The sequence below is a fragment of the Lynx rufus genome, unplaced genomic scaffold, assembly GCF_022079265.1.
Source record: "Lynx rufus isolate CCGP_SWC_20201006 ecotype Redwood Valley unplaced genomic scaffold, mLynRuf1.p SCAF_4, whole genome shotgun sequence".
Classification (NCBI taxonomy): Eukaryota; Metazoa; Chordata; class Mammalia; order Carnivora; family Felidae; genus Lynx; species Lynx rufus.
This window is the reverse complement of record NW_025814856.1, coordinates 35,402,739-35,427,331: the sequence shown is the minus strand read 5'-3', so window position 1 is coordinate 35,427,331 and position 24,593 is coordinate 35,402,739. Positions and strand designations below refer to the sequence as shown.

At 38.6% G+C, this 24,593-nt stretch overlaps 1 protein-coding gene across 1 annotated transcript in view; it reads left to right on the top strand.

Moving 5' to 3' along the window:
* Nucleotides 1–24,593, top strand: part of TAFA4 (TAFA chemokine like family member 4) — a 230,179-nt gene that overhangs the window by 86,147 nt on the left and 119,439 nt on the right. The window contains exon 3 of the mRNA XM_047095190.1: nt 15,923–16,078. Within this exon, the coding sequence (XP_046951146.1) occupies nt 15,923–16,078 (156 nt within the window). The remainder of the gene's footprint in view (nt 1–15,922; nt 16,079–24,593) is intronic.

The window sequence follows — 24,593 nt, the reverse complement described above, 5'->3', positions numbered from 1 at the left end:
ATTGAGACCTGCATCTGGCTCTATGCTGACAGCGCTGAGCCTGCTTGGGATTCTCTCTCTCCCTCTCTCTCTGCCCCTCCCCTGCTCATGCTCTCTCAAAACAAATAAATATTTTTAAAAAAACCCACTTACATTGTATGTTCTCCATATTATATATTGCATTGTTACAATAAAGGAAGCAAGAGAAAAGAAAATCTTACTAACAAAATCATAAGAGAAAATACATTTACAGTACCATACTATATTTATCGAAAAAAATCCAGGCATGCGTGGACCCGTATTGTCAAACCTGTGTTGTTCAAAGGTCAACTGTGCTTTCTTAGGGAATGGTGACATCTCTGAATATAGATAGGATTTAGTGACGAGTAGATTTTAATTTTGAGTATACTGATGCTTTCAGCCCCATGCCTTGAAGGACCCATTGAGGGCCTGGGAATTGAATCAGTCTCATTGCCTCAGTATCCACTTCTCTGTGTCTCTGTGACTTACTCCTAATCCACCTACTTTCCATCTTCCCAGAGACTATTAAAGGTGTCTCGGCCGTTGGTACCTCCACTTTGCTCTCTTTGCTTTAGTGAGTTTGGATCTTTTGTCTTCCTTTACTGGAGTTTTAGTGAAGTCTTAGGAAAGAGAGACGAACAAAGCTGGTTCTTTGACCATCTTTAACTGGAATTTAGAAATTACAACATCTCTTGAAAATTGGTTCTGCTATGTGCTGTTAAAGACACATTGATAATGCCATGTCAGGGTAATTTTCTGTTTGAATTCTAGACTTAGGTACTTCGTGCCACGTATCATATGTCAAGAAAAATCATAGTTATAAGAGAGTGTTTAAGTAACACCTAAAATATTGTTTAGGGTATGATGAAAAACATTATGCAGTTTCTTGCTAGAGTCTATTTCCATTAGAAAGTAAAATAGAACAAAATTTCCTAAGGGAGAATGTTAAAAATACATATATACTTTTTGTATTTTAAATGTACAAATAGAAGCGTATCGCCAATTTCTGTATTATATGTGCATACATTTATTTTTGTCTACTGAGATGGTTGTGCATACAAATTTAGTAGAACAAATAAATCTATCCAGCTATATATGAAATGTTACTGAAATCACAAATGCGGATATTGAAAGGGATTTGCAGGGACTAAAACAAGCCTTGTTTATTTTATCTTTAATTCTCATTTGCTTTTATTTTGTACGTATCGCTTTTTAAACATGTTCTTGGAACACAGCAATTTCACTTGTCCTTCTTTTTGTTTTTTAAATAAACCTTACATTTAATCGACCCCTCCTTTTTTTGTGTGCTAGGAAAGAGGGGGAGGCAGACTGGGACTCAGAGGGGAGGCATGGGTGAAGTGTAATGTGGGCTCTCTGCTTCATCAGTTGCCTCTAAATGGAGAGGCTTTTTGCAGTCTCTTCTATGTCTCTGCAGTTATGTTCCCCTTTCAGAGGAAGGGTGCTCAGTCTCATCCACTGGCATGGGGAGGCACTTCATTTGATTTCCTGTCCCCTGGTGATCCTGCTGATTTTGAAACCAGTAAAAGTATTAGGCAGTAGTAAAACCAGGAGCCAGAGAAATAGGAACTGGAGTGTCCAGGATGGATAGGAGTCAAGACTCACGTCTTTGGAAATGCCTAAGTTTGTTATCACCTGGTTTTTGATCAGAGAGCTCAGGGTTTGAGGAGGTACTGGATGAAAACTTGGGGGAAAGTAAATGGATTCATGTGCCATGTTGGAAAAAATTAAAACAAAGATGGCTGACTATCTCCGATCTCAGAAACAATGAATATCAGTTGGCTAAGGGGCCTTTGCAATGCTGATTTCTTGCTCCTAGAAGGCATTTACTTTTTCCTTATTGTGAGAAGTATAATTTTTTGGAAAATGAATTGAATCTAGTTTTTTGTATTTCTTCCTAGATCTTCCCAGTTTACTAGTTGTTTAAATAGTTTATAACAGGGGCGCCTGGGTGGTGCAATTGGTTGAATGTTCAACTCTTGACCCTAGGTCATGATCCCAGGGTCGTGGGATCAAGCCCCACATTGGGCTCTGCACTGCTTGGGATTCACTCTCTTCCTCTCTTAGCTCTTCCACTACTTGCTCATTCTCTCTCAAAATAAATAAATAAACATTAAAAAAATTAATAAATAGTTATGATCATAGGTAGTGTATTATTACTAGTATTACTAATATTTATTGAGCAGCTACTATATGCCATGTGGTACTCTCTATATTAGCTTTATGCTCACATCAAACCTCTGAAGGTTTATTATTTTGCAGATATGGAAACCAAGGCAAAGAGAAGTGAAGCCCCTTGTTGGAAACCTCACAGAAGTAGAGAGATGGCAGATTGGTTTTTTAAACAGAGGCATCTGGGGTCTATAGCTCTATAATGCCTTCTAGTTATTTCTTGTAATGTTAGCTTGCCTCCATCTACACCCCCCAATTTCATATTTGCACACTTAGAAAGCCTAAAGAAGGGTTGGAAGGAAAGTAGAATGAACATCTTTATATCTCTTACAAGAGTTATCACATTATACCCTATCATATTGGAACTACCGGTTAAAAATCTGTCTGCCTATCTTGCCATTTTTTTTCTGAATTGTTTATAAGTAAGTGGCAAGCTACATATATTTCCAAAGGACCAGACCATTCTCCAGTACAATTTGGCATTGTAGTAGTCTTTGTTGCTGTAAACTAAGGCAGGCAGAATCCAGACCACCAGCAGGTAAAGACAAAAATCATGCCTTTTACTTGATATTTCCCAATACTCTGTAATGAATTGTAAAAGCAGTTTCACGGACATACACCTGTACCCATGCACACATGGAGAGACTTTTTCAGAAACGTGAGTGATCCCCAAAGATTTGTTTTGCCCAGTCATGTTATTAGTGCGATACCCCTTGATCTGAAGTATGTCACCTTTACTCATTCTCTAAAGTTAGAATTAATAAGTAACAGTGTATATTAGTCACCTCGGCCTGCCATTAGAAAAAGGAAAGATCAGGTGGCTTAAACATCAGAAAGTTATTTTCTCATAGCTTTAGAAGCTAGAAGTCCAACATCCATGTGTTAGCAAATTCATATTTTGGTGGAGACTTGATTCCTGGTGTGCAGATGGCTACCTTCTCACTGTGACATCATGTAGCCTTACCACTGTGCCTGTATGGAGAGAAGGGACACCATTCTTGCTGGATTAGGGCCCTGCCCTTAAGATCTCACTTAACCTTAATTACCTTGAAAAGGCCTTATCTACAACTGTGGTCACTTGGAGTTTAGGGCTTCAACAAGTGAATTTGGGGATGGGGGTGTACAGAGTCCATAACAGACAGTTTGATGGACTGCTTGTGAAATAATGGAGGATTCGTTCCACTAAAATGTTAAGTGGTATTTCAACGTAACATTGAAAAGTTATGTGTTGTTAATTAAAGCCAGCTTTTGTATTATAATTAAAGTGGGAGCTATTGTGTGTGTGTGTGTGTGTGTGTGTGTGTTGATATGTGTGTATTTGCACTTGTGTGTATTTGACATACAGTATTGTTAGAGTTTTAGTTTCACACCATAGTGATTTGATATTTTTATACATGATAAAATGATCCCCATGACAAGTTGTTACCATCTGTCATCATACAAAAATTATTCTAGGATTACTGCCTATATTCCCCATGATGTGTATTACATCCCTGTGACTCATATATTAGTTCTTAATCCCCTTCACCTATTTATGTCACCTGCCCTCTAATACCTTCCACCTTGAGTAACCTGTAGTTTATTTGATGTTTCCATGAGTCTGTTTCTGGTTTGTTTATCTATTTTGTTTTTTACATTCCACAGGTGAATGGAATCATACAGTATTTGTCTTTGTGTCTGACTTATTGCATTTAGCATAATACCCTTAGAAGCCCATCTATATTGTCCAAATGACAACATTTCATTTTTTCTGGCTCAGTAGTATTCCCTGCATGTTGCTGTGTCTGTGTGTTCACATCTTTATTCATTTATTGATGGATACTTAGTTTGTTTCCATATCTTGACTATTTTAAATAAATGCAGCAGCAAACAAAAGGGTACATATATCTTTTTGACTTAAGTGTGTTTGTATTATTTGGATAAATATCCAGAAATGGAATAGCTGGGTCATATGTTAGTTGTATTCTTAATTTTTTGAGAAATTTGCACACTGTTTTAGATAGTGACTATGCCAGTTTACAATGTGACCAACAGTGTGTGAAGGTTTTCTTTTTTACACATCCTTGCCTTGTTAAACTTGTTACTCCTTGTCTTTTTGGTAAGAGCTACCCGGACAGGTATAAGGTGTTACCTTATTCTGTTTTCGTTTGCATTTACCTAATAATTAGTGATGTTGAGCATCTTTTCATGTGTCTGTTGGCAATCTGTATATCTTCTTTGAAGAAATGTATACTCCGATCCTCTGCCCGTTTTTTAAGTGTTTTTATTTTTGTTGTTGTTGAGCCCTAGGAGCTCTTTATGTATTTTGCATATTTGCACCTGATCACATAGATCGTTTGCAAATATCTTTGCACATTCCTTTAGATTGCCTTAACATTTAATGATGGTCTACTCTGCTATGCAGAAGCTGTTTATTTGATGTGGTCTCATTTGTTTATTTTCTCCTTGCCTTTGGAGTCACAAAGATGTTGCTGAGACTGATGAATTTACTGCCCATTTTTTCTTACAAGAATTTTATGGTTTTGAGTCTTCCATTCAAGTCCATCTATTTTAAATTAATTTTGTGTATGATGTAAATACAGTCTACTTTCATTCTTGCATTTGTGTCAGTTTTTCCAACACCATTTATTGAACCGACCTTTCTTCCTTGTATGTTCTTGGCTCCTTCTTACAGATTGTCCCTATGTATGTTTGTGTTTTTATAGGCTTTCAGTTCTGTTCTGTTGATCATTTGTTTCTGTTGCCAATACCATACTGCTTTGGTTAGTATAGCTTTGTAGTGTAGTTTAAAATCAGGGAGCCTGATACCTCCAGTTTTGGTCTTCTTTCTCCAGGTTGCTTTGGCTGCTTGAGGTCTTTGGTAGTTCCATACAAATTTTAGAATAATTTGTTCTGCTTCTGTGAAAAATGCCATTGTCTCCTTCGTTAAATTTATTCCTAGGAATTATACTCTTTTTGATACAATTGTAAATGGTATTGTTTTCTTAATTTCTTTCTGCTAGTTGTTTGTTTTTTAGTGGATAGGAATGCCCAAATTTCTGTATATTGATTTTGTATCTTGTGAATTCAATGAATTCATTTACCCCAGTAGTTTTTTGGTGTTTTCTAAATATAGTATGTCATTTGCAAATGGTAAGTTTTCTTTTTTCCTTTCTGATTTGGATGCTTCTTATTTATTTTTCTTGCCTAATCACTGTAGCTAGAATTTACAGTACTGGGTTGAATAAAAGTGGAAAAGTAGGCATCCTTGTCTTCTGGATTTTTGAGGAAAGGCTTTCATCTTTTCATCATTGAGTTGAGGTTAGCTGTAGGATTGTTATATATTGTTATTATGTTGATGTATATCCCCTCTAAGCCCATTTGGTTGAGACTTTATATCATAAATGGATGTTGAATTTTGTTAAGTGCTTTTCTGTATCTTGGGAGATGATTGTATAGTTTTATCTTTCATTTTATTAATGTGATATATTATGTAGATTGATTTGCAGATGTTGAACCTTCCCTGCTCTCTGGAATAAATCCCACTTGATTGTGATGTATGATGCTTTTAATGTATTGTTGAATTAAGCATTCTAGTAATTTGGTGAGGATTTTTGCATACATATACATCAAGAATATTGGCCTGTAATTTTTGTGAGTGTGGTATCCTTGTTTGGTTTTGGTATCATGGTATTGCTGGCCTCATAAAATGTGTTTGGACGTTTTACCCACTGTTAGTTTTTGGAAGAGTTTGAGATGGATAGGTATTAATTCTTTTTTGGATGGATGGTAGAACTTACCAGTGAAGACATCTAGTCCTGGTCTGTTGTTGGTTGGGAGGTATTTGATTAGTATTTTAATATCCTTACTAGTAAATGGTCCTTTCAGATTTTCTGTTTCTTCCTGAATCAGTCTTGGAAGATCGTATGTTTCTTGGAATTTATCCATTCCTTCTTGGTTATCCAGTTTGAAGGCATATAATTGTTTGTAGTAGTCTCTTGATACTTGTATTTCTATGCTATCAGTTATAACTTTGCCTCTTTCATTTCAAATTTTATTTATTTGAGTCCTCTATTTTATTTACTTATTTATTTATTTATTTATTTATTTATTTATTTATTTATTTATTTATTTATTTTGGCTAGTTTGTCTATGTGTTTGTCAATGAACCAGCTTAGTTTCACTGATCTTTTAAATTATCTTTTTAATAGTTTCAAACAGAGAGGGAGGCAAATCATGAGACTCTTAAATACAGAGAACAAACTGAGGGTTGATGGCAGGTGTGGCGGGGCGGGGAATGGGTGATGGGGATTGAGGAGGGCAAATGGTGGGACAGCACTGGGTGTATGTATGTAAGTGATGAATCATGGGAATTTACTCCCAAAGCCGAGAGCACACTATACCCTGTATGTTAGCTAACTTGACAATAATGTATTTTTTTTAATATAATTTATCTTTTTAGTCTCAATTTCATTTCTCTTCACTTTGATCTTTATTATTTCCATCCCTCTACTAATTTGGGGCTTTACCTATTCTTTTTTGTCTAGGTCCTTTACATGTAAAGGGAGATTTTTTATTTGATATTTTTCTTATTTCTTAAGGTAGGCCTGCATTGCTATGAACTTCCCTCTTAGAAACCACTTTTGCTGCATCCTGTAGATTTTGTTTGATCATATTTTTGTTTTCAGTTGTCTCTAGGTATTTTTTTAATTTATTTTTTGTCCAAAGACCCACTGATTTTTCAGCAGCATGTTGTTTAATCTCCATGTTTTGGTGTTTTTTCCAGTTTTCTTTTTGTATTTAATTTCTAGTTTCATACCATTGTGGTTAAATAAGATGCTTGATATTATTTCAGTTTTCTTGAATTATTGAGACTTATTCTGTGGCCTAAAATGGAATGTATCTTGGAGAATGTTCCATGGGCACTTGAGTAGAATGTGTATTCTGCTGCTTTTCTATGGATGATTCTGTATATGTCTGCTAAGTCCATCTGTTCTGATGTGTCATTTAAGGCTAATGTTTCCCTCCTGATTTTTTGTCTGGATGATCTGTGGATTGATGTAAGTGAGGTGTTCACATTCTCAACTATTAATGTATTACTGCCTATTTTTTCTCTTTATGCCTGTTAATATTTGCTGTAATATTTTGGACCTCCTATTAGGTGGGTGGGTCTGGCCCCTGGTCCAGGGTTGGGGTTCATCAGCAACTGCTTCTGTGCATTTGTGGGCAGAGCTCTCAGTGGTACCATCCACTGGTGCTAGCAAGTTAGGGGGAGAATTCTAAAATGACACCCATTCGGTGCCAGTATTAATAAGGTAGACTGAGATCACAAAAATGGCTCCCACCAGTGTCTTATTTTCTGTGGAGAGTCTCTGCTGTCTGCTGCCTTTGTAACAGACACTGTACAATTGGTAAGTGGATCTCTGTGGTCTAGGATGTATGTGCTTTTCAGATTGGTATTATTGAGCTGGTTTCTGGGTCAAGTGATTGTGCACATGAGCCCCTTTACACAGTGTCTCCAGTCCCCACAGTTTGATAGTTCTCCTGAACATAATCCTCATCAGTTTTCAAAGCCTGGTATTTTGGGGGCTTGTCTATCCTGTGCAGGGTTGGTGTCTGATGAGATCGAATCCCTTGCTTCTCAAGGAAAGGTTCTGTACCGTTGTAATGTCTTCTGGTTGTGAGGCACTGAGGCTGGGATGATTTTTTTCCTGGTGAGTTCATGTCTCTGCCTCTTCCTGTCTCAATGCTGTCCTTTTATCCTTTGTTGTGGACGTTCTCTGAAGTGATTTTTCAGGTCCCTTTTAGAGGGAATTATTCCATACGTAGTTGTAGATTTGTTGTGTCTGTGAGAGGAGGTGAGTTCAAGATCTTGCTCTGTAACCATCTTGAACCCACCTCTTTGACCTTATGCATTCACTTTTGGTTCTTTTAAGGCCACTGGCTATTTTTTCTCTTCTTCCAAACTCAACGCATAAATAATTTTTTTTTCCCTCTGGCTACAATTACTCTTTTGGAGATTTTATCCAGTGTGCCATGACTTTAAATACTATCCTATATTCCAGTGGTAAGTAACTGTGCATCTGAAAACCAGACTTCTCTCTTGAATTCCAGACTCACATGTCTTACTGCCTATTTGACCTTCCTCAGTTAAATATCTAATTGGCATTTAAAACTTAATAACCAAGCTCCTAGTTTTTCACTCATTTATTTAAGGGACAACCCACTATTCTTATTGTTCAGGTCTATAATTTTGGAGTCAGCATTGACTCCTCTCTTCCTCTCACATCTTAAATTTAAGCCATCAACAAATCCTGTCCCTTCCACTTTCGAAATAAATCCAGAACCTGACATTTTCTTATCATTTCCACTGCTATGATGGTCCAAGCTATTATCACCTCTCCTTGGATTACTATGGGCAGGTGCTGTGTCTCTGCTTTCATCCTTACTCTTCTGCTCATAGTAGATCTTTAAAAAATATATGTCCGATCAGGTCATCCTAAGTTCATAATTTCCAGCGACTTCCCACCCCATTGTAAGTAAAAGCCCAAGCCCCCAGTGACCCATGAGGCCCCCTATAATCTGCCCATTCACCCTCCATTATTTCTCTGGCATCCACTATTAATTTTTCCTTCTTTCACATACCTCTAGCTTTAAGGGCCTCTTTCCCTCTGATATCTTCAGGACTTACTCTCTTACTGCTTTAATTTCTCGCTCAAATGTTAGTTTCTGAGGCCCTCCCCATTTTCAATTGTATCTTTCCTGCTTTGTGTTTCTTTCATTACTAAAATATGAAAAGTCCTTGAGGAAGAGGATATTTAGGGGCCTGTTTTGTTCAGCATTGTTTGCATGTGCCAGCACGGAGTAAATGCTCAACAAATATTTATTGAATAAATGTGTCAACAAAAACAAGTCATTTATTCAACATCCATGGTTTTTCAAGTAGTTCACTATGTTCATTAAGCAGTTTAAGATTTATAACCATCGTGTGATATAGATAATAAATTCCTTGTGTCTGAGAAAATGAGAGTGAGAGCCTCCTTGGAATTACCCAAGTCTGCAAGGTAGCATCCTAGCTCAGCAATTCTGACTGCAAGGCTATGGCTCCCTCTGTCGTTACCAGAAGCTAAGGAGAAGGCCATTTCCTCCTTGGGAGTCTTGTGAGATATTTTCTTCAAGTCTCTCTACTTGTTAAAACCACAGGCCATGTGGCTTCTTTATTGTTCTATCGTCATTGCCAGCAGGGGGCCTGATGCCTAGTGCAAGCTCAGAAGATACTTGTCTCCACAAGTAAGTTACCAAACTTGCCCAGCTAGTCCCATGGCTACCATTGTTTTACATCGGTACTATGACATATCCCTTTGTGACTGAAAGCCAAGCTGGGGCAGGCATAGGGGGAGAAAGTTGAGAAATGTAGGAGAACCACAATCAGAAATACTACGCATGTTTTCCAAAGGCGGTGACCAGCCACTGCCTCGTTGTCTGCTTTCTTTTCATGAATTCTTCTTTTCAGCATCCTCTTTCCTCTGTCGTGCTTTCATGGAGAGAAAGGATGAGAATGCCACAGAGAAAACCGCACTCAAATAAATGCCTTCTAAGAAGATCACTGGAGTGTGAGGCTTCCTTTTAAGGGTGTATGTTCTTGTGCTAGGCAGGAGAAGGAAGGGGGAAAAGGGATTTGAACAAAAGGAAAAGGATCCAAGGGAAATAATAGCAGGAAGCACATCACTCTCATCTGATGCCTCCTGTGTCTCTATTGGCTTTCAAATAGTTTCAGTGAAAGAACTTCTGTTGCAAATGAAATTTTGTAGTTTCTCTCCGGAACAGCGGAAGGGCCTTCACTGCATTGAGACAAATGAACACTTCCTTTGTTGTTCGCAACGTCTCTAAAAAGCATAGTTAATATGGAAAAAAAGATAAGCATTTAAACAGTTTACTCTCCATGTAAGTTTAATCCATCTTCTATAGCAATTGCGTAGTAGTAAATTAATGTTTTAAGAATGATCATAATACTTTGGATGATGTCCACATTAACTTCAGGTGAATGAAGAATTGCGTATCTTAGATTTTATGGTCTTGCTAATATCTTAAGTCACCTTTTATTTTCCCCCCAAAAAGAAAGTATGCCACCCCACCTGGTTGCAAGGTCAGAAGTGTGGAAAGGCATCAAGGAACAATGTCAAGTTTCCACATTTAGAAGATATGTCTTCAAGAGCACTGAGAACAGTGTCTAGTCTGTAGCATATTGTATCCAAGTGTTGGTTAAATAAATAGAAATAAATATCTTCCCTTCTACCTACCCAGACAAAACTGGCAGGGAAATGGCCTAGCAGCTCACAGGGATTAAGAGACAGCATCAAGACGATAGAGTTTTGTTTTTTCTTCAGCCAGTTTTTCTTCAGAGAACAGCTCTACTCCTGGATAACTTAGTCTTACCTGTCCCAGTTCCTACCTTGAAAAAGTAAGATAAATCCCATATGGAAAGTTTCAGCTGCAACCTCTCTTATGTATACATATTTACTTTAGTTTTCAAGATGGATCCCCAACCAAAATGTTTCCTGTTGCTGAAGAGGGAGATGTATCTTTAAGTGAATTTATTGGTAGTGGCCACTCGTTGGTACCAATCTTATTGTGCAAGGCATCCCTCCTGTACTTTTCTAGAAAAGTGAGTTTACCATGAAAATTTCTTGTCTGTTTTAAAAGCTTTCATTTTTCCCCCCAAGTAACAGGACTACACTACATAGTTGTGTGATGTTTATGGTGGCTAATTTTAAATAACTACTTGACTGGGCCATGGGGTGCCCAGGTACTTGGTCACACTTTATTTTGTGTGTTTTCTGAGGGTGTTTTGGAGGAGTTTTGCATTCAAATTGATAGATTGAGTAAAGATTTCCCTCCTTAATGTGGGTGGGCCTTATCCAATCAGTTGAAGGCCTAAGTAGAACAAAAAGGCTGATTTGCCCCTGAGTAAGAGGGAATTATTCCTGACTGTGCATTGGGACATTAATCTTTTCCTGCCATTGCAAGCTGAAACATCAGCTCTTGCTGAGTTTTGAGCCTTCCATTCGTTGAGCTGGAATGTCAGCATGGGTTCTCCTGGGTCTCATCAAGCCCTTGGGCTCAGACTTGAACTGAACTTTTGGCTCCCGGGAATCTCCATCTTAGTGCCTTTACCCTAAAGATCTTAGGAATTTTCAGCTTCCATAAGCACGTGAGCCAGTTTCTTAGAGCCCTGGCTAATACAAGATGAACTGCTCAAGCAAGTACAGTCTGTGGTTTTTGTGCATCGCAGCTCACAATGGATTCCTGTCTTCTGCTCTCTTTCCTTAAGCACTTTTAAGAACTCGTTTCTGAAGACTTAGCGCCTCTGCCAGAAACTGTAGATTATAAAGAAATGAGGGCTATTCTTACTCCAAGACCACAGTCCAGTGTTATCAGTACACAGACGGCTAGACCTAGTGACTGTATAGAGTCCCACAGACACTGTCCTCATGGAGGAAAGATGTTTTCAGTGGGAGACTGAGCCATTTCTTGTGATTGGCTGAGGTGGAGATGCCATTTTGGCTCCACTTAGTGAAATAGTAGTTAACTACAGCTCCTACCTTTCCCCTGCACACTTTGACAGTCCAGACACTGCCTGGGTTTATGTCTCTCTATCTTTCAATTTCTAGTTGTGTGACCTTGGGCAAATTAATGTTTGTACATTTTGTTAAACGTGCAAAAGGAATGAAAATAGTACCCACATCATAGCATTTTTGTAAGATTACATAGGAAAGTATTTCTAAAGAATTTAAAACAGTGCCTGCAAACTACCCTATTTTATCAAATCTAAGACCATCAATTGTGAGACAGACTGCTGTTTTGTGTATTTCTGAGAAAGAAAAGCATTGCCAGTTCCAGTGATAAGATGCTATCAGTTGTGATAGCTCCTGAAATGTTAAAGATGAGAAAAATATGTATCTTAAAAATCAATGAAGTACAATAGTCAGTGGTCTGTATAAGTGAATAAAATCCTAGACCAGCAAGCTGATTATTCAGAGACAAGTTTGTGAAAAGGAAAAAAAAATCTGTTTGTATTTGTGGATGGTTATCTAACTAGCAGCAAAATTCTAAGCAACTATAATATTAGTAAATGTCCAAATCACTTCTCAACTATTTTAAGTTGCTAAAACACATTTCCTTTATTTTCTTAAGGAGGTTAAGTGCTATCTTCATGGCTCTCTAGGGTCATTTAAAATCTAATTACTGTGGGGCGCCTGGGTGGCTCAGTCAGTTAAGCCTCTGACTCTTGATATTGGCTCAGATCATGCTCTCACGGTTTGTGAGATCGAGCCCTGCATGGGACTCTGCACTGACAGAGCGGAGCCTGCTTGGGATTGTCTCTCTTCCCTTCCCCTGCTCATGCTCACTCTCACTCTCTCTCTCTCTCTCTCTTAAAATAAATAAATAAACTTTAAAAAAATCTAATTAATGCATGATGGCTGTTATATAGATGGAATATTTGTGTCCCCCCCCCCACCCAATTCATATGTCAAAGTGCTAACGCCCAAATGTGACTATATTTGGAGACAGAGTCTATCAGGAGGTAATAAAGGTTAAGTGAGGTCATAAGGGAGAGTTGGTGTTTTTATGGGAAGGAAAAAAAAAAGGAAGAGACAGCCGAGCACTGTCTTTGCCGCATGAACGCGTAGTGAGAAGGCAGCTGGTTGCCGGAAACCAGGAAGAAAGCTCTCACCGGGAACTGAATTGGCCAGCATCTTGATCTGTTACTTGAGCCACCCAGCCTGTGGTACTTTGTGGTGGCAGCTGAGCAAATGGCAACAGTGGCCAACAGGGAGGGGAAGACACTGTTGGAGGACTGAGGATAAATTCACCTTGGCCCCCCCAACTACATGGCTAGCCATTCAGGGAATGTTTGACCTGACTGTGTTTGCTTGCAATTGGAAACCAGAGACAGGATCTCCTCATGAACTCTTCAAAGTCCTTACTTTTCTGCTTACTCAGCACTAAATTCCCATGCTACTTTCCTCACATTGTAATTACGATTTATTTTTACTTAATTTTTACACTTTGTGTGTAACTACCTATGGGAAATCCGCATTCTTGTTGTATACGTTTAATTAGGTTTATAGTTGTAATCACTTGATGTTTTCTTCTGTAGTAGATTGAAAACTCTCTGTCATGATGGTGGTTTGATTCTCTGGGAACTGGTTCTGCTTTTATGTGTTTTACAAATGAAACTTTGCTTAGTATTTGTTCTTGCCAGTAATTTTGAAGTTTGCTTCCACCGACAGCACAGTATGCAGAGGAAGGGTGAGAAACTTGTCAGAATAATATAGAGGTTGTTTTGTGGAAGGGCTAACTTTATCGATTAAAAACATTGCCTAATTCAGATTTTTAAACTAGTTTTGTGATTTGAAGGCCATGTACCAAACAACAGAAAGCAAGCAGAGCATTAGCCCCTGACAATCTTTGGGGAAACCTGTTTTAATGAGTAGATGAGATTGCTTGTAATTCACGGAACAATTTATATGTAAATAGTACGTGTGAAAATTGAGAGTGCTCAAGGGGGCTTGAAAAGGTTGTCTTTTATTAATAATTTCTACACATTGCCTCCACAATCTTGTTTACATTGTTTTTATCAGAGCAGAGGTAAGTCTCTCCAATCCTGGTATAGCCAGAATTAGTGTATTAGTTATCTATTGCTCTGTAACAAATTAGCCCAAACCCTAGAAGCATAAAACAACCCACAAATATTATTTCATACAGTCTCTTCTCTCATCATCAGAAATGTGGGTGTGACTTTGCTGGGTGGTCCTGCTTCAGGGTTGTCTGATTGCAGTTAGCTGTCGGCTGGGGTTGGAATCTTTGAAGACTTGACCAGGGCCATAGGAACCATTGCGGGACAGTCTACAAAATAACTGGCATGTATTCTTTAAAAATGTCAAGGTTAGGGAAGATAAAGGCTGAAAAGTATTAGCTGATTAAAGAAGGCTAAAGAAATGTGAGAACGAAATACATCATAGGTCCCTGGGTTGGATCCTGAACAGGGGGAATAATGGCTATAAAGGACATTATTAGGGCACCTGGAAAACCTGTAGATTATATAATAGCATTATGTAATAGCATTGTATCAGCATCAAATGTCCTGATTTTGGTAATTATGTAAGAGAATGTCTTTGTTCTTAGAAAACACACTCTCAGGTGTTATTTAAGGGTAAAGTGCAACTGAGTCTCAAATGGTTCAGAAAGATACATGAAAGAGAGGCAATGACAAGGCAAATAGGGTTGCATGTTAACAATGGTGAACCTACACATAAGGTCTTATATTATTCTGCTATTGCTGCTGTGACCAGTGACCACAAGTTTAGGGGCTTATTTCTGTAGGACAGAAGTTTGGCACACTAGCTGGTTCCTCTGCTCAGAGTCTGACCTCTGGGTTAAAATCAAAGTATCAGCAGGACTGCTTTACTTATGGAGGCTCTGAGGATGAATCTGCTTCCACATGTATTCAGTTTGTTGTCCGAACTCAGTTCCTTGTGGTTGTAGGACTGAAGTCACCATTTTCTTGCCTTTTGACCCCTCTGTCTTTAAGGCAGCAGTGGTGCCTTGAGTGTTTCTGTTTTCAGTCTGACTTCCCCTTCTGCTTCATTTGTCTGCTTTCGTGGGCTCACGTGATCACATCAGCACTATCTGGACAATCCAGGATAATTTCCTTCTCTTAAGATCAACCAGTTAGTGATTTAAAAAAAAAATTTAGGGGGCGCCTGGGTGGCGCAGTCGGTTAAGCGTCCGACTTCAGCCAGGTCACGATCTCGCAGTCCGTGAGTTCGAGCCCCGCGTCGGGCTCTGGGCTGATGGCTCAGAGCCTGGAGCCTGTTTCCGATTCTGTGTCTCCCTCTCTCTCTGCCCTCCCCCGTTCATGCTCTGTCTCTCTCTGTCCCAAAAATAAATAAACGTTGAAAAAAAAAATTTAGGGGCGCCTGGGTGGCTCAGTCTGTTAAGTGTCTGACTTTGGCTCAGGTCATGATCTCACCACTGGTGAGTTCGAGCCCCACATTGGGCTCTGTGCTGAGAGCCTGGAGCTCAGAGCCTGAGCTCAGAGCCTGGAGCCTGCTTTGGATTTTGTGTCTCCCTCTCTCTCTGCCCCTCTCCTGCTCATGCTCATGCTCATGCTCTGTCTCAGAAATAAATGTTAAAATTTTTTTTTTTTTAAATTTTTAAATGTTTATTTTCGAGGGGGAGAGGGGAGAGAGCGTGCATGTGCAAGTGGGAGAAGAGCAGAGAGAGGGAGAGACAGAATCCCAAGCAGGTTCTGAGCCATCGGTGCAGAGCCCAGTGGGAGGCTTGAACTCACTGACCGGGATCGTGATCTGAGCCAAGTTCAAGAGTTGGACACTTAACAGACTGCACCACCTAGGTGCCGCTAACCAGCTAGTGATTTAAATTATATCTGCAAAATCTCTTTTGCCATGTAAATAGCATAATTTAGCTGTGGCTGTGATACTAGGAGTTGAAGGTCCTGGGGGCTGAATTTCTGACTACCACAGATTCATAGGAGTTTTTTTTTTTTTTTGCATTATTCATACCACCTTTATATATATTTGAAATTATATGAAAGGGAAAAGTTATAAAGATTCCTAAGCATAGAACAGGAAGTTAGAAAATGTAGTCATGGCATCATTCGTCTATGTGGTAGCTTCATTTTTTCCTCACAGCGCCGGGTTTGTTTTTCTCCCCCTTTATCCATCAGGTCACCACCAAATCAAGCAAGGGACCTGTGAGGTGGTCGCTGTGCACAGGTGCTGTAATAAGAACCGCATAGAAGAGCGATCGCAAACAGTCAAGTGTTCCTGCTTCCCAGGACAGGTTGCTGGCACAACTCGGGCTCAGCCTTCTTGCGTTGAAGGTAAGACCTTTCTGGTCCATTTTCTCCATTCCTGCAAAAAGTGCCTAAAACTACCAAGAACCTCCTTGCTTTACAGCCCTTGCAACTCAAGGAATATGAGGCTGATTCTAGGTTAGTGCTGCTCTGAAAATATACATAATTGTAACTCCACAAATTGCTTGGTGGATAAGGGAAGTTAATTAATGATATTTCCCAAGAGGTACTAGTGGGGAATTCTGTTACTGGACAATCAGGGAGATAGGCTTTGATTTTTTTTTTTTTTCCAACTGTCTATCCAAATCGTGTGCATCAAAGCAGTTGCTTCCTGGGGCACCTGGGTGGCTCAGTCGGTTGACCGTCTGACTTCAGCTCAGGTCATGACCTCATGGTTTGTGAGTTGGAGCCCCGCGTCAGCCTCTGTGCTGACAGCTCAGAGCCTGGAGCCTGCTTCGGAATCTGTGTCTCCATCTCTGCCCCTCCCCTGCTCATGCCTCTCTCTCTCTTTCTCTCATAAGTAAATAAACATTAAAAAAATATATATTAAAAAAAAAAAAAGCAGTTGCTTCCCTACACACAATTTTCTCCCTGATCTCAAACTCTCAATTCCAAAGCGATTAGCACCCTGATTTTCTCAACTCATATTTAATGTTACAGACTTATATTCTCTTTATATCTAGTTTACTATTTTAACAAACATTTATGAAACATCTTCTTTGGAACAACTTCCTTGAGAAAAGTTTGGAATCACATGTCATTTATTTGTTGTCTCCAAATCCCCTAGCAGAGTGCTGTGCCAATGAATATTTTTAAAAAATGAATGAATGTTGATAGAGGCCTGGGATTGATTCCTTTTGATGCCTCTGGCCGCTTCTAGCAGACAGCTTGTTAGAAACAAGTATCATTCCCCAGGGGAATGGATACATGAGGTTAAGCCTTGTAGCACTTGATCTATAGTGGCAAGAAAACTCCCTGAAAGTTGAATGCTTCTACTCTTACTTGATGCGTGTCTAAAGGTCAGCCATTAAAATGCGCATATGCATTCTTTACTCCAGAATCACACAATCAAGAATAATAATTGACTTTCCCATATCCCACCTCCCCTACCGAACACAGGTACAAATTTATGGTCTGTATGGTCACTAGAGTTGGGTATCAGCATGATCTCAGCGACTGTTAAATCTGGAAAGTGAATATGGCCAACTTACCATCTGCAATTCTTCATAGAAACCCTGGGGCCAAATGTGTTGCTGAATTCAGATTTTTTAAAGGCAGCATAGTACATACAGCATCTGTTACCTAACGAACCTACTGTCTTTTCCATTTGTACCCCATATTCACAGATGCTGGTATTTCTACAGTGCAGTATATAGAATATTCTTTCGGAACAGGATAGGGCAAGATGACCAACCTCCTGTTAATTCAAATCAGGTTTTGTTGCCATTGTACAGAACTCCTGTCCATTTCAGAGCTTTTTGGATTTGGGGATGCAGATAAAGGATTGTAATCTATAAAAGAAGATGGTTAACATTAAAACAAGAGACACTTAAAAGAAATTTGCAAAGTTCCTCTCTCCAGCCGGGACAGCTGAACATATTTATTTTCTCCTTCAATTGAATCCAAACCATACCTGTTTTGTCTCCCAATTCTCTTTGCCACTGTCACCTCCACAGTGTAGGAGCCCAGATTACATTTTGACAAGCTTACTACTCCTATCTCCCATTTTCCGCCCTGCAGTCAGAAGATCCTTCTGCAAAAACAGAACTTATCATGTCAGTCCTGTGTTTAAAACCACATTTGCATGACCTCCCAGTATCTTTAAAATAAAATCCAAATTCTTTACCCTGGCTTTTGAAGCCTGGCGTAGTCTGGCTCTGTCTCCCTCCTCTCTTTCAACTATACTACCCACATCCAAGTGGGGTCCTTTATGTTCCCTTTTTATTTTTGAGGGGGTGGGTGGGGAAGGGACAGGGAGAGAGGAGGACAGAGGATCCGAAGTGGGCTCTGTGCTGACAGCTGAGAGCCTGATATAGGGCTCAAACTCACAAACTCTGAGATCATGAACTGAACCAAAGTTGGATGCTTAACCAACTGTGCCCCTAGGTGCCTTACTTTATGTTCCCTTTTATCCTGCACTTGTACCTGTATCCTTGGCCTGGATCATTGCCTTCTTCCCCACAACACACATTCTGTCTACTTAATTCCTCCTTTCCTTCCATATCTCCTGTATGCTCTTGTGTCTCCCTGTATATCCAGTTCATGACATGTATCCTGTTATGTTTTCAGATCTGAATGTGTGCGTTTCATTAATCTCTAGGTTGCTTGAAGATGGGAGCTGTCTCTCTCTCTTCTTTCTACCCACCCTCGCATTGGCTGGTGCATGAATGATTTGGGCACAATGGAGAACATAATCATTTTCAGTAATCATAGATTGTTTTCAAATGAATGTGTTTGTTTACTGTGTGGATTTTAAACTTCAAGAATTTTGAATTATAGCATAAACTCTATTCTATCCAGCATAGAATCTTTAGATATAAGAAGTCTTCTACATTTCTCTCAAAGCATCAGGACCTGGAAAATACAGTTAGGGTGGCAATCATATTTAATCTTTCCCTTACTAAAGAAAATATTAATACCTTATTCTGCAGTAGCTTATTTTACTCTTTATATACATTTATTATTTGGGCCAAATCCCTGTTGGCCACCACTGTAAGAATAACTGCATTTATCTGTTTGGTCAATACATTTTTTTTTTTTGGCCTATTTGTGTATTTGAGATAGTTCTCCAGAAAAAGTGGTATATTGCAGTATGAATGCATGTTTTACCCAAATGGTATCATATTGTGTGTGTGTGTGTGTGTGTGTGTGTGTGTGTGTGTGTTTAAATTTACATCCAAGTTAGCATATAGTGCAACAGTGATTTCAGGAGTAGATTCCTTAATGCCCCTTACCCATTTATCCCATCCCTCCTCCCGCAACCCCTCCAGCAACCCTCTGTTTGTTCTCCATATTTAAGAGTCTCATATGTTTTGTCCCTCTCCCTGTTTTTGTATTATTTTTGCTTCCCTTCCATTAGGTTCATCTCTTTTTTATCTTAAAGTCCTCGTATGCGTGAAGTCCTATGATACTTGTGTTTCTATGACTAATTTTGCTTAGCATAATACCCTCTAGTTGCATCCACATAGCTGCAAACAGCAAGATTTCATTCTTTTTGATTGCCGAGTAATACTCCAATGTTTGTGTGTGTGTGTGTGTGTGTGTGTGTGTGACACACACACACCGACACCCACACCCCCCACACACACACCACATCTTCTTTATCCATTCATCCATCGATGGACATTGGGCTCTTTCCATACTTTGGCTATTGTTGATAGTGCTGCTATAAATATTGGGGTGCATGTGCCCCTTTGAAATATCATACCCGTATCCCTTGGATAAATACCTAGTAGTCCAATTGCTGGGTTGGAGGGTAGTTCTATTTTTAATTTTTTGAGTAAGTTCCATAGTTTTTTCCAGAGGGGCTGCACCAGCTTGCATTGCCACCAACAATGCAAAAGAGATCCTCTTTCTCTGCATCCTTGCCAACATCTGTCGTTGCCTGAGTTTTTAATGTTAGCCACTCTGACGGTGTGAAGTGGTATCTCATTGTGGTTTTGATTTCTATTTCCTTAGTGAGTGATGTTGAGCATTTTTTCATGTGTTGGTTGGCCATCTGGATGTCTTCTTTGGAGAAGTGTCTATTCATGTCTTTTGCCCATTTCTTCACTGGATGATTTGGTTTTGGGTGTTGAGTTTGATAAGTTCTTTATACATTTTGGATACTAACCCTTTATCTGATAATGTCGTTTGAAAATATCTTGTCCCATTCCGTCGGTTGCCTTTTAGTTTTGCCGATTATTTCCTTCGCTGTGCAGAAGCTTTATTTTGATGAGGTCCCAATAGTTCATTTTTGCTTTTGTTTCCCTTGCCTCCAGAGACGTGTTGAGTAAGAAGTTGCTGCAGTCAAGGTCAAAGAGGTTTTTCCCTGCTTTCTCCTCGAGGATTGTGATGGCTTCCTGTCTTATATTTAGGTCTTTCATTGATTTTGAGTTTATTCTTGTCTATGGTGGAAGAAAGTGGTCCAGGTTCATTCTTCTGCATGTCGCTGTCCAGTTTTCCCAGCACCACTTGCTGAAGAGACTGTCTTTATTCCATTGGATATTCTTTCCTACTTTGTCAGATTAGATGGCTATGCATTTGTGGGTCCCTTTCTGGGTTCTCTATTGTGTTCAACTGATCTGAGTGTCTTTTATTGTGCCAGTACCATACTGTCTTGATGGTCTTGATGATTACAGCTTTGTAATACAGTTTGAAGTCTGGGATTGTCATGCCTCCAGCTTTGGTTTTCTTTTTAAGGATTGCTTTGGCTATTTGGGGTCTTTTCTGGTTCCATACAAATTTTAGGATTGTGTTTCTAGCTCTGTGAAGAATGCTGGTGGTATTTTGATAGTATTGCATTGAATATGTAGATTGCTTTGGGTAGTATTGACATTTTAACAATATTTGTTCTTCCTATTCAGGAGCATTGAATATTTTTCTGCTTTCTTCTGTCTTCTTCAATTTCTTTCATAAGCTTTCTATAGTTTTCAGTGTATAGATTTTTCACCTCTTTGATTAGGTTTATTCCTAGGCATTTTATGGGTTTTTGGGCAATTGTAAACGGGATTGATTCCTTGATTTCTCTTTTTGTTGCTTCATTATTGGTATATAGAAATGCATCTGATTTCTGTGCATTGATTTTATATCCTGTGACTTTGCTGAATTCATGAATCAATTCTAGCAGTTTTTTTGGTGGAATATTTTGGGTTTTCCATACAGAATATCATGTCATCTGAGAAGAGTGAAAGTTTGACCTCCTCTTGGCCGATTTGGATGCCTTTTATTTCTTTGTGTTGTCTGATTGCTGACGCTAAGATTTCCAGTACTCTGTTGAATAACAGCGGCGAGAGTGGACATCCCTGTCTTGTTCCTGACCTTGGAGGGGAAAGCTCTCAGCTTTTCCCCATTGAGGATAATATTAGCATTGGATCTTTTGTAGATGGTTTTTATGATCTCGAGGTATGATTCTTCTATCCCTACTTTCTTGAGGGTTTTTATCAAAGGATGCTGTATTTTGTCAAATGCTTTCTTTGTATTGATTGAGAGGATAATGTGGTTCTTGTCCTTTCTTTTATTGATATGATGAATCACATTGTTTTGCAGGTATTGAACCAGCCTTGCATCCCAGGTAAAAATCCCACTTGGTCATGGTGAATAATTTTTTAATGTATTGTTGGATCCGATTGGCTAATATCTTGTTGAGCATTTTTGCATCCATGTTCATCAGGGAAGTTGGTATATAGTTCTCCTTTTTTAGTGGGGTCTTTGTATGGTCTTGGAATCAAGGTAATGCTGGCTTCATAGAAAAAGTTTGGATGTTTTCCTTCCATTTCTATTTTTTCAGAACAGCTTCAAAAGAGCTTCTTAACATCTTCTTTAAATGTTGGTAGAATTCCCCTGGAAAGGCATCTTGGCCCTGGACTCTTGTTTTTTGGGAGATTTTTGATTGCTGATTCAATTTCTTTACTGGTTATGGGTTTGTTCAAATTTTCTATTTCTTCCTGTTTCATTTTTGGTAGTTTATATGTTTCTAGAAATTTGTCCATTTCTTCCAGATTGCCTATTTTACTGGCATATAATTGCTGATAATATTCTCTTATTATTATTTGTATTTCTGCTGTGTTGGTTGTGATCTCTCCTCTTTCATTCTTGATTTTATTTATTTGGTTCCTTTCCTCTTTCTTTTTGATCAAACTGGCTAGTGGTTTATCAATTTTGTTAATTCTTTCAAAGAATTGGCTTCTGGTTTCAATGATCTGTTCTACTGTTTTTTTTGGGGGGGGTTGTTAGCTTTGATTTCTGCTCTAATCTTTATTATTTCCTGTCTTCTGCTGGTTTGGGGTTTTATTTGCTGTTTATTTCCCAACTCTTTAAGATGCAAGATTAGGTTGTGTATCTGAGACATTTCTTTGTTCTTCAGGAAGGCCTGGATGGCTATATATTTTCCTTTTATCACCACCTTTGCTGCATCCCAGAGGTTTTGGGCTGTGGTGTTATCATTTTCATTGCCTTCCATGTACTTTTTAATTTCCTCTTTAACTTCATGGTTAGCCCATTCATTCTTCAGTAGGATGGTCTTTAGTCTCCAAGTATTTGTTATATTTCCATATTTTTTCTTGTGGTTGATTTTGAGTTTCATAGCGTTGTGGTCTGAAAATATGCATGGGATAATCTTGATCTTTTTGTACTTGTTGAGGGCTGACGTGTGTCCCAGTGTGATCTATTCTGGAGAACGTTCCATGCGCACTGATGAAGAATGTATATTCTGCTGCTTTAGGATGAAGTGTTCTGAATATATCTGTTAAGTCCATCTGGTCCAGTGTGTCATTCAAGTCCATTGTTTCCTTGTTGATTTTCTGTTTAGATGATCTGTCCAGTGTTGTAAGTGGGGTGTTGAAGTCCCCTACTATTATGGTATTATTGCCAATGAGTTTCTTTATGTTCATGATTAATTGATTTATATATTTGGATGCTCTCAGGTTGGAGACATAAATTTTTATAATTGTTAGATCTTCTTGATGGACAGACCACTTAATTATGATATAATGCCCTTCTTCATCTATTGTTACAGCCTTTATTTTAAAATCTAGATTGTCTGATATAAGTATGGCTACTCCAGCTTTCTTTTGTCAACTATTAGCATGATAGATGGTTCTCCATCCCCTTACTTGCAATCTGAAGGTGTCTTTAGGTCCCAAGTGGGTCTCTTGTAAACAGCATATAGATAGATCTTGTGTTCTCATCCACTCTGTTACCATATGTCTTTTGATCGGAGTGTTTAGTCCATTGACATTTATAGTGAGTACTGAAAGATATGAATTTATTGCCATTATGCTGCCTGCAGAGCTGGAGTTTCTGGTGGTTCTTTCTAGTTTTTGTTGCTTTTGGTCTTTTTTTTTTTTCCTCCCATCTTTTCTTTCCTCAGAGAGTCCCCCTTAAATTTCTTTCAGGGCTGGTTTAGTAGTCACGAACTCCTTTAATTTTTGTCTGGGGAACTTTAATCTCACCTTCTACTTTGAATGACAGTCTTGCGGGATAAAACATTCTTGGTTGCATATTTTCCCAATACAGCACATTAAATATATCCTGCCACTCCTTTCTGGCCTGCCAAGTTTTTGTGGATAGGTCTGCTTCAAACCTGATCTGTCTTCCCTTGTGAGTTAAGGACTTTTTTCCCTTGCTGCTTTCATGATTCTTTCCTTGCCTGAGTATTTTGTGAATTTGACTATGATATGTCTTGTTGATGGTCAGTTTTTGTTGAATCTAATGGGAGCCCTCTGTGCTTCCTGGATTTTGATGTCTGTCTTTCCCCAGGTTAGGAAAGTTTTCTGCTGTGATTTGGTCACAACACCCTTCTACCCCTTTTTCTCTGTCTTCATCTTCTGGGACCCCTATGATTCTGATGTTGTTCCTTTTTAATGAGTCATTGGTTTCCCTAATTCTTAAATCGTCTCTTTTGCTACTTTCCCTCTTTTTTTTGTGCTTCATTATTCTCCATAAGTTTGTCCTCTGTATTGCTGATTTGCTGCTCTGCCTCATCCATTCTTGCCGCCATGGCATCCCTTTGAGATTGCAGCTCAGTTATAGCTTTTATTAATTCATCTGGACTAGCTTTTACTTCTTTTATCTCCACAGAAAGGGATTCTAATATATTTTCAAACCTAGTTAGTAGTCTTAATATCGTGATTCAGAATTCTGGTTCAGACATATGCTTGTATCTGTATTAAGTCCCAATCTGTTGTTTCTTCCTGCTGTTTCTTTTGTGGTGAATTCCTTTGTTTTGTCATTTTGAAAGAAGAAACGGAATTAATAAGGTAAAAAAATTGAAATTTAAAAATTAAAAACAACACACACAGGTCAAATAAATGATGCTAGATCCTAGGTGTGTTTTGGTGTGGGTGTTGAAAGGAGCTTAACAGGTTAGAGAAAAAAGAGAAAGATAAGAAAGGAAAAAAAAAAAAGGAAAACGTTTAAAAATTTGAAAAAAAAATTGAATACAGTGAAATAGAATAAAATGAAATGATGAAAGTAAAATATAATTTGAAAAATTTACAAAAAAGTAAAATATATAGTGGAAAAAATTAAAAATATTTAAAAAAAATACAAAATACAAATATTTTATTTATCTGTATTCAAGAAAAAGAAAAAAAATTGAATAGATGGATCAGTGTACAGACTGAAATACGATTGTAATTACACAGGTTTCCCCTAGAAGTCAAACTATGAAGCACTTTATAGTCCATAAATTAAGCAGGCAGAGAGATTTGTGGTGTTCCTGAAGAGTGAGGATGGCCCAGTTGGCCAGGGCTTAGTGTAATGGCTCCATTCTCCACTAGATGGCGCTGCTTAGCTCATGGGGTGTATTGTGGTGGTGCTTGTAGGGGTGTATGCGCATGTG